Source organism: Mus caroli, unplaced genomic scaffold (genome assembly GCF_978045245.1).
Source record: "Mus caroli unplaced genomic scaffold, Mus_caroli_1 scaffold_20, whole genome shotgun sequence".
Classification (NCBI taxonomy): Eukaryota; Metazoa; Chordata; class Mammalia; order Rodentia; family Muridae; genus Mus; species Mus caroli.
The window spans coordinates 48,961,141-48,971,741 of NW_028227275.1; the positions used below are offsets into that span (position 1 = coordinate 48,961,141).

General features: G+C 41.4%; 1 protein-coding gene across 1 annotated transcript; it reads right to left on the reverse strand.

Moving 5' to 3' along the window:
- Positions 1-217: 217 nt before the first annotated feature.
- On the reverse strand, positions 218-2,338 carry LOC110285858 (macrophage-expressed gene 1 protein-like). The gene has a single exon (XM_021152318.2). The coding sequence runs from the start codon at positions 2,321-2,323 to the stop codon at positions 218-220; it is 2,106 nt and encodes a 701-aa protein (XP_021007977.1). The 5' UTR covers positions 2,324-2,338.
- Positions 2,339-10,601: the final 8,263 nt, after the last annotated feature.

Below are 10,601 nucleotides of genomic sequence, written 5' to 3' on the forward strand. Positions count from 1 at the left end.
TAACTGGGTTGCAGGTCTTCCTTCCCCCGCCTTATTTGCACAGATCCTTTAATTCCCAATGTGTAGACATAAACATAACCACAAAGTTGTAAAGAACCTTCTTTCTGTTGCGACTTCTGCTTTAGTCCTTAGGAAGGCAGAGGTAGAGGAGAAAGGACTGAAAGAGGAGCTTGAACCTGTGCCTGGAGATGAGAGGAACTGTTTCTTTAAGGAAGAATTAAGCCGGATTTGGATCCTGCACTCCATCAGGAAAGACTCTAACTCTTGGAAAAGGAAGCAATGCCTGTTGTCTTGGAAGTCCATTGGATTTATTCTTAAACCTCCGGTTGCCATAGATGGCCATAGCAGTTAAAATTCCTAATGCTAGGATAACCACAATTGTGATTGCAGCAGTTGATCCTCCTGATAGTCTACCACTTTTGGTTGACTCCTCTAGGTTCCATTGGAGGGTATATGGGTCCTTAACCCAGGATTTGGGACTCTCACCTGTCATCTCAACTGAGTCAGTGGAAAGCTGACTCATAGGTAGCTGAGTGTAAGGTGGGAGCCTAGCAGGAGCCAGAGATGCTCTTGTAAAGATTCCAGCCTTGACACAGTAGGACACTTGGCATCCATCAATGATCTCAGCAAGCTGTTGGCTGAAGCCCCCAGGACACTTTGGCAGAAATGATTTCTCTAAGTCTCCAGATGTGAAAGAACCATACAAGGGGTTCCCTTGTGTGCAGCTAAAAAACCCACCAAAGGGGACTGAATATTTGGGTCCCAACTCATGATCGAGAGAAACACATACCTTGACGTTCTCAAACAGCTTCAGAGGAAAGTAACTGGTTGGGCACGATGGTTCATTTGTCATAGGGTTGATGCTCTTGTCAGTGAAGACTCCTCCAAAGAGAATTCCTGAGTTTTCTGGTACTTGGCTACTGGCCGCACACCAATAAGTGCTAACTTCAGCCTTGGCCACTCGGAACTCATCTTTACACGATGTACGACAGAATATCTTGAGGATACATTTATTTCTACATTCCATTCCAGTATAACCCTTCTCATGGGTCTGAGACAGCAGATGGACAGGGGTGTAGTCAGACGGACAAGAGAAATCACCAGTAAGTGGATTCTTCTGATGGAAATCTAGGCACAGGTCATCGTAATCATGCCCTGATATTTGATGACACAACTGATAAACCCCTCCAAAGGGAGCGTTGACTAGTTTACCATCACAAGAGCCATCATCTGTATTGGCTTGAAAATCAAAGTTGGGGGAGTTGATATTTGTGCAGCCTGGGTATGTATTAAAGTTGTAATAGCTTTCCGCAGCAGTTTCCACTGTCTTTGCCAGTTGCTCCACCAAGTGGCGTGGAAAAGCAGGAAGCTTTTCAGGTCTGATAAAGAAATGCAGAGGCAAGCCAGCACGGTCCACTGCCACCAGGTGGTTAATGATGCCCTTCTGCCAGGTTTCGATGGTCATCCCTGGGTAGAAGGGAATTCCTCCAATACTCTGAACCCTAGAACCGGTTCTGTTTTGAAGATAGCCTGTGGCCAAGTTATTTTGATACTCAAAGCCTGTCTCTATATTGAAGTTCACAACCTTTGCGAAGGTAAATCCAGCAGATGCAGCCACAGCAGCACGATTTCCCTTATTGTTCTTAAGATAGGAGGACTTTACATGATCCTCCTGAACCAGTGTAGCCCCAGCATCCACACTAGTGATTATGTGTGTGCCATAGTTGAGGATTAAGAGTTCTGCTAGGTAGGTGGCCATCTTTGTCTGGTTTTTCTCTAGACGGTCACAGATTTCCATGAGCTCCTTTTTAAACCCCAAGCTGAGTTCTGCATTTGGGTTGGCTTTCACTGTGTAGACCAAATTTCTCACCTGCGCTCGTGTGGTTACAGCCTGGTCTCTCACTTGAGTGGTTTTTATCCTTTGGAACTCAGAAGAGAACTTGCCGTTGACTCTGGGACGATAATCGAGATTCAAGTTAATGGAAAAGGAAGTAGTGCTTCGGTAATTCTCCCAGGAATCCAGGATTTCTGAGTTCATCTCCAGGTTGCTCTCTTTCTGAGGAATAGTAAAGACATCATCAGGGATGATGTACTGTCCGTCTTCTGTGGTCTTACAGTTGTTGTATGTCAAGTCCAACACTTGCCCCATGTCCATATTCCTCAGATTATCCCAGCCTCCTCCAGGTAGCACTTCCAAAACAGGTAGATGCAGAGCATTCTGGCACTTTTGGAAACCATACTCATGGATCTCTTCAAGTGCCTTCTCCTCTTCAGCATATGCCACTGTGGTCCAGATAAGGACTGCGACAATGAAGCTGTTCATGGTGCAGGTAGTCCCAGACACACACCAGTCCACCAGAGAGCCTGGGGCAAACAGAAAGATGGGAAAGAGAGTAGTTTCTTAAAAAGAAAATTCAACAATTCTCTAAAACCATAAATTGCTCTTCAGCCTATGCTAACTGCAAAATAGGCAAATGAGAGTTGGTTGGAGTATTTAAGACCACTAGGACAAGCAATAAATTATAGTGTACCGTATTCCTGACCATATACTCTCCACAAGTCATTCCCCTGTTTTCTTCACCCCAGCTGTTTGGCCTGCAACAATGAGTTCTCAGAAAAAGCAAATCCCACATTTCACCCCTTTTCTACCTGAAGAGTCTGCTGTAGTGCTTTCTTCACTGTCTCAGGCTTGTTACAATCTTGTCTCACTGCTCTGTTCTCTTGTCAGTCTCCAGTGCCAGATTCTTTTGCCGAAAATGAAGACATGAAGATGCCGTAGCAGCATCTCCCTACTTGACACGTTTTTATCTTCACCAGACCCAAGGTATTTCTATCTCATGGACAAGCCTGAGATTTCTCATTGGCTTACTAAGGTTGGAGGCTGTCCTTACAGAAGAAAGGAAGTGGAGCAGTACTCATACACATTTTATGATGTCTCATTGCTACTAAGTCCTCATGTCCTGGTGTGGAGATGATGTTATCTGGGGCTGAGATAAAGAATGAAGATAATTCTGTTAGCAGTGTGCTGAGACACCAGTCTGTCTTGTCCTAAGCATTCCATTTACAGAGTTTCTGTTGTTGTTGTTGTTTTTTTTTTTTTAAGATAGAAATAGAAGACAGAAGCCACTCTATTATCTCAATTTTAATTTATCAAAAACATAGTGACCAAGAGCACTATGCACCAGAATGGTAAGTTGACCCTTAACAGGCATGTTCCTATTTTTCCCCTTACACTAATCATTTCCTTTGGTCTCTTGCACTGAGTTACGTGTCTAAGCACCTATGCTTTCAGGCTGATCATTCAGGGTGAGTAAATGCCTGGGGTTACACACTAACCAAATTCTGGCCTCAAGCACAGAGAAGTAAGTCTTCCCCGCAAAAGGTGTGAATCTAGGATGTTAAGGGGCACTTTCACTTCCTTTAACAAGCCGGAAGCTACATCTGGTTAACTACATACAAGCTTCTGACTCATGTGTAATGTTTATCCTGTACAGGCTTGAAACAAGACCAGATGTTTCCAATCCCTGTATTTCATCATCCATCCAGGATGGTTACATGGGCCAGGATCATCCATCCCATTTTATGTGGTCTGCAGGAATCTAAGAGGCCCATCTGAAACCTAGCACACAAAGCAGAGAGCTAGGACTCCTGCAGTCTACTCCTGCAGTAGATTGGATTAAACTCCAATCTACAATATGGATGATGTGGCAGTGAGACAGTGATATTTTCTCTTCTTAATAGCTGAGTCCTAACATCATGTTCTTGGACTTCCTGTTCCACTCCTTCCTCTAAGGGAGAGTTCTCCCACCAAGACTGTCTCTCTACTAAAAGAAGAACCCAGTGGGCTTGCAATTCCTTTTATTATGGAGGGTAGAAAAAGAAAGCCCATGGGAAATGCTTCTGTGTAGTCATATCAAAAACTAGAGAGCTGGAGAGATGGCTCAGAAGTTAAGAGCACTGACTGGTCTTCCAGAGGTCTTGAGTTCAATCCCCAGCAACCACCGGGGGGTGGCTCACAACCATTTGTAATGAGATCTGGTGCCTTCTTCTGGCCTGCAGGCACACATGCAGGCAGAATGCTGTATTATGTAATAAATAAATCTTTAAAAAAACGACTAGTTAGAAATGAAAGAAAAAAGTTTAATAAATAAATAAATAAAAAACTTAACTAACTTCCAGAAGATGGCAGATGTCACGCCAGCACCTCTAGTAAATATACATGGGAGTGTTGGGTGGCAGCTGTCAAGAAGAGGTAATGGGCAGGAATCTTAAGTTTAATAGCAAAGCAAAGTTAAAAAGAAAAAGAAAAAATTACAAAACAGAATATGAAGAGCCCAGTCCATCCTGGATGGATTTGCCTGGTCTAGAGAGCTAGCTCTCCTCTCCTGCTAACAGTGTAACCAGAGCTATGGCCTAAGACAGAGGGCAGAGGGCCCTGGGCACATTCTCTATTAACAGGCATTTTAAAGAGAAAAGAACAGAAAGAGAGGTTGCAATCAATAGTAGGAAAGATTCTGAATCCCTCTCTACTCAGTCCTCTACCATGGGGCAAGACACTAATTTAAAAAGAGCCACGCTGAGTCATAGCTGGCTAGCCTCAGACTGCCTGTAAGTCATACTTGGGAAACCCAGAACAAGTTTTTTTGCCAGAGTTATAAGATAAAAGGTAGCCAGTAGAATTACTCTAGACCACAGGAAGGAACTTTCCATCAGAACTGCATCTGTGACTGTGTTCAGTGAGGAGGAAACTTAGAACTGCAGGGTAACAGACTCAGCCTCTAAGGTCAGCATGCCAAGCACCAGGCAGCTGCCTAGCAGCAAGGTCAGCATTTATAAGCTGATGGGGAAGACAAGACCCAAGTGTGTGAGCCCTTGCAAGGGATCACAGAGTAAGAACAGTGTTAGAATTCCTGAAGCACAACCAAGCAGCATGACCAACATTAAGGAGGGATTTAGGCCTGTGAAGGTCTTCTGACATGACCTCAAAGGAGGATAGCCTGAGTTGGGACCAACATTCATAAGCAGATTCCTGAATAGCACCCACCAACAGACTTTCCAAAGGTGTGACCATCATCTGTGAGAGGATCCGTGAAACACTGTTCAATGATGGTACCAACATCTGTGATCTAACTTTGCAAAGGTCCGCTCAGGGAGGTGATAGGCATCTGAAACTCTGGGAAGCAATGTTGAAAGTCAAGGTTAGGATACTATGTTGTATATTGTAATATTGCTCAATGATTACTACATCTAAAGAGCCACTGATTTGTTCTGAGCTCTTGTTATTTCATTGTCTTTATGTTTTCATTGGCACATAGTAACTATGGATTTTTTTTTTTTTGGTTTTTCTTTTTTTTTTTTTATTCTGTAGCCTAGTAGTTCCAGTTTATTATTTTTTTAATTTTTAATATTTATTACGTATTTTCTTCAATTACATTTCCAATGCTATCCCAAAAGTCCCCCATAGCGCCCCCCACTTCCCTACCCACCCATTCCCATTCTTTTGGCCCTGGCATTCCCCTATATTTGGGCATATAAAGTTTGCAAGTCCAATGGGCCTCTCTTTCCAGTGATGGCCGACTAGGCCATCTTCTGATACATATGCAGCTAGAGTCAAGAGCTCCGGGGTACTGGTTAGTTCATCATGTTGTTCCCCCTATAGGGTTGCAGATCCCTTTAACTCCTTGGGTACTTTCTCTAGCTTCTCCATTGGGAGCCCTGTGATCCATCCAATAGCTGACTGTGAGCATCCACTTTTGTGTTTGCTAGGCCCCGGCATAGTCTCACAAGAGACAGCTATATCTGGGTCCTTTCAGCAAAACCTTGCTAGTGTGTGCAATGGTGTCAGCGTTTGGAAGCTGATTATGGGATGGATCCCTGGATATGGCAGTCTCTAGATGGTCCATTCTTTCATCACAGCTCCAAACTTTGTCTCTGTAACTCCTTCCATGGGTGTTTTGTTCCCAATTCTAAGAAGGGGCATAGTGTCCACACTTTGGTCTTCATTCTTCTTGAGTTTCATGCGTTTAGCAAATTGTATCTTATATCTTGGGTATTCTAAGTTTTGGGCTAATATCCACTTATCAGTGAATACATATTGTGTGAGTTCCTTTGTGATTGTGTTACCTCACTCAAGATGATTCCCTCCAGGTCCATCCATTTGGCTAGGAATTTCATAAATTCATTCTTTTTAATAGCTGAGTAGTACTCCATTGTGTAAATGTACCATAATTTCTGTATCCATTCCTCTGTTGAGGGGCATCTGGGTTCTTTCCAGCTTCTGGCTATTATAAATAAGGCTGCTATGAACATAGTGGAGCATGTGTCCTTCTTACCGGTTGGGACATCTTCTGGATATATGCCCAGGAGAGGTATTGCTGGATCCTCCGGTAGTACTATGTCCAATTTTCTGAGGAACCGCCAGACTGATTTCCAGAGTGGTTGTACAAGCTTACAATCCCACCAACAATGGAGGAGTGTTCCTCTTTCTCCACATCCTCCCCAGCATCTGCTGTCACCTGAATTTTTGATCTTAGCCATTCTGACTGGTGTGAGGTGGAATCTCAGGGTTGTTTTGATTTGCATTTCCTTGATGATTAAGGATGTTGAACATTTTTTCAGGTGCTTCTCTGCCATTTGGTATTCCTCAGGTGAGAATTCTTTGTTCAGTTCTGAGCTCCATTTTTTAATGGGGTTATTTGATTTTCTGGAGTCCACCTTCTTGAGTTCTTTATATATATTGGATATTAGTCCCTTATCTGATTTAGGATAGGTAAAGATCCTTTCCCAATCTGTTGGTGGTTTTTTTGTCTTATTGATGGTGTCTTTTGCCTTGCAGAAGCTTTGCAGTTTCATGAGGTCCCACTTGTCAATTCTCGATCTTACAGCACAAGCCATTGCTGTTCTATTCAAGAATTTTTCCCCTGTGCCCATATCTTCAAGGCTTTTCCCCACTTTCTCCTCTATAAGTTTCAGTGTCTCTGGTTTTATGTGAAGTTCCTTGATCCACTTAGACTTGACCTTAGTACAAGGAGATAGGAATGGATCGATTCGCATTCTTCTACATGATAACAACCAGTTGTGCCAGCACCATTTGTTGAAAATGCTGTCTTTCTTCCACTGGATGGTTTTAGCTCCCTTGTCGAAGATCAAGTGACCATAGGTGTGTGGGTTCATTTCTGGGTCTTCAATTCTATTCCATTGGTCTATTTGTCTGTCACTATACCAATACCACGCAGTTTTTATCACAATTGCTCTGTAGTAAAGCTTTAGGTCCGGCATGGTGATTCCACCAGAGGTTCTTTTATCCTTGAGAAGAGTTTTTGCTATCCTAGGTTTTTTGTTATTCCAGATGAATTTGCAGATTGCACTTTCTAATTCGTTGAAGAATTGAGTTGGAATTTTGATGGGGATTGCATTGAATCTGTAGATTGCTTTTGGCAAGATAGCCATTTATACAATGTTGATCCTGCCAATCCATGAGCATGGGAGATCTTTCCATCTTCTGAGATCTTCTATAATTTCTTTCTTCAGAGACTTGAAGTTTTTATTATACAGATCTTTCACTTCCTTAGTTAGAGTCACGCCAAGATATTTTATATTATTTGTGACTATTGAGAAGGGTGTTGTTTCCCTAATTTCTTTCTCAGCCTGTTTATTCTTTGTGTAGAGAAAGGCCATTGACTTGTTTGAGTTAATTTTCTATCCAGCTACTTCACCGAAGCTGTTTATCAGGTTTACGAGTTCTCTGGTGGAATTTTTAGGGTCACTTATATATACTATCATATCATCTGCAAAAAGTGATATTTTGACTTCATCTTTTCCAATTTGTATCCCTTTGATCTCCTTTTGTTGTCGAATTGCTCTGGCTAGGACTTCAAGTACAATGTTGAATAGGTATGGAGAAAGTGGACAGCCTTGTCTAGTCCCTGATTTTAGAGGGATTGCTTCAAGCTTCTCACCATTTACTTTGATGTTGGCTACTGGTTTGCTGTAGATTGCTTTTATCATGTTTAGGTATGGGCCTTGAATTCCTGATCTTTCCAAGACTTTTATCATGAATGGGTGTTGGATCTTGTCAAATGCTTTTTCCGCATCTAAGGAGATGATCATGTGGTTTTTGTCTTTGAGTTTGTTTATATAATGGATTACGTTGATGGATTTCCGTATATTGAACCATCCCTGTATCCCTGGGATGAAACCTACTTGGTCAGGATGGGTGATTGTTTTGATGTGTTCTTGGATTCGGTTAGCAAGAACTTTATTGAGGATTTTTGCATCAATATTCATAAGGGATATTGGTCTGAATTTTTCTATCTTTTTTTGGTGTTTCGAGACAAGGTTTCTCTGTATGGTCCTTGCTGTCCTGGAACTCACTTTGTAGACCAGGTTGGCCTCGAACTCAGAAATCTGCCTGCCTCTGCCTCCTGAGTGCTGGGATTAAAGGCGTGCGCCACCACGCCCAGCTGTAACTATGGATTTTATGAGATACTTTATGTTAATTTGATGCATATACACAAAACAGGGTATTAACATTTCATCCTTTCACAATGTATCATTGCTTTGTATTGAGGGCTTTTAATAAAAGAGAATAACTCGCACATGCTGTAAAGAAGTAGTACTTCCTTCGGCGTGACTTATTATTTAACTTCCTTTATCAATCTTTCCCTCTCCCCTTCCTATCATCTAACAACCTCCATGATACTTGCAACTTGGATTCTCTGCAAGAGCAGGAAGCACTGATAACACCGGAGCCATCTAGCCTATCCTGAAGTTTTAACAAAGGAATTTGTGTGTATGTTATAGAACTGAAACTTTTATAAAATCTATACATAATACTGGTACATCATAAACTACCAATAAGCATTTGTCCCCTTCCTTTGGTTTACATCTCTAAATTACCTACCAGGTAAACTTGATTTATTCCTTTATTAAACAGCCACATTAATCACATAGTTTGTGGGAGGATCTGCCCAGTGCTTTGGAAGAATAAAGAAGTGCTTAGATGCTAACAGTTTAGGAAAAGGCAGCCAGGAAAAACATATAGTGTCAGATGGAGATAGGTGGTCCTTAGTATTTAATCTAAGGACATATTTCTGTAGTGATTGCCTGGTATGTAGGACTCTAGGGTCAAGAAAGGCTTGACAGGAAACTATCCTGACTAAATCATCTCCTCCCATAGAAACTGCCAATAATTCATCTAGTCTTAGAAATTATCAAATGTGAACACTGTGAAATGCAAGAGTAGTAAATCAGAATATTGATAAACAGGACATTATTCACAGTTGGATGTTGTAACTCACCATGGTTTATATACACAATCATTAAAGAAGCAAGACTTCATCTACCATTTACTCTGGAATTATCTTGAAATATACAGTTAAAGATAATTTTAGTGACATATTCCATTCTCAGTCCAGGGGAAAACTGGACTCTAGTATGCAAACTCTCTGATGTAGATATCATTTTTTCAGATCATGCTCTGGAATAAGGACACCATGGGAGTGGTGACACTTCTTAGAGCATGCATGGAAATTGAGACAAGGCTAATAGTAGGAAAGCCTGACACCAAGGTTCAGGGAGACTGCAGACAGAACATATACTAGGAGCCATATACAGTCAAGAGTGAAACCTGATCTCATGAACAGATGCAAAATCAGAGTGTATCATGGAAGTTTTTCTCTTCCAGCTGGTCATACATAGTCCTGAGGAGATTTCAGGCCTGGACCTCATGCCACTCTATTTCCAGTTGCATCCAAACTTTTGATATTGTAACATGGCACCATCTACAAAATTCATGACTGAGAACACAACTGAGTTTTAAAATTTTTTTCCCAAAATTGTTTTATAACGTTCAAGTATGTTTGCAATTTTGCATTGGGTCACATTGATTACCATCTTTGGTTACATGTAACCCCTGGACTGAGAGTTGGAATCCCAAGTGTAGGGCCTCTCATATGCTCTATCCTTGCTTTCTCCTCAGATATAAAAGTCGGTGGACTTGGCTCCTTGTATCTGGCCTCTGTGAACTTTATGACTGCACACTGTTATCCTCTACTCTTCCTAAACATAGTTTACAGGTGCCCCTCTACTTTCCTGCCTCTGAGTTATCATTATTGAAATCATGTCTGTTGGGACTCTTGGGTTCCTAATCCAAAGTTAATATTTCTAGTTAGCACCAAATGTGGACAGGTAGTAATTCAAGACAAGGGGACAGACAATATATCCCAAGAGGTAAGAGAACTAGCAAGAACTATGTTTTATTGTAATGAAGACATCAATAAATGACATGTCCCTATTACTAGGCTTTGACTCATGTCCCTAAGACATGGTATCTTGAATTCAGCACCTGGGAGCCTATGGTAGACAAATACCATCAAACACATGTGACCAAATTTTAAATCTAAGACAAGCCCATAACAAGAACAAAATAAATATCCATAAATATCCATTAAGCACAATTGCCCAGTAGATATGTTTGTTGAGGAGGTCTTGCTTGAAATAGCTTCTTTAACTTACTACCAATTATCTGAGCCACATTATTATTTTATTATTTACATTCAACAAAAGGCTTAAGTTAGTATGTGTTCTTTTTGAACTAGGAA

Excerpts from the sequence above, each read along its gene's own strand:
- LOC110285858 (XM_021152318.2), bottom strand. The coding sequence starts at position 2,323 with ATGAACAGCTTCATTGTCGCAGTCCTTATCTGGACCACAGTGGCATAT.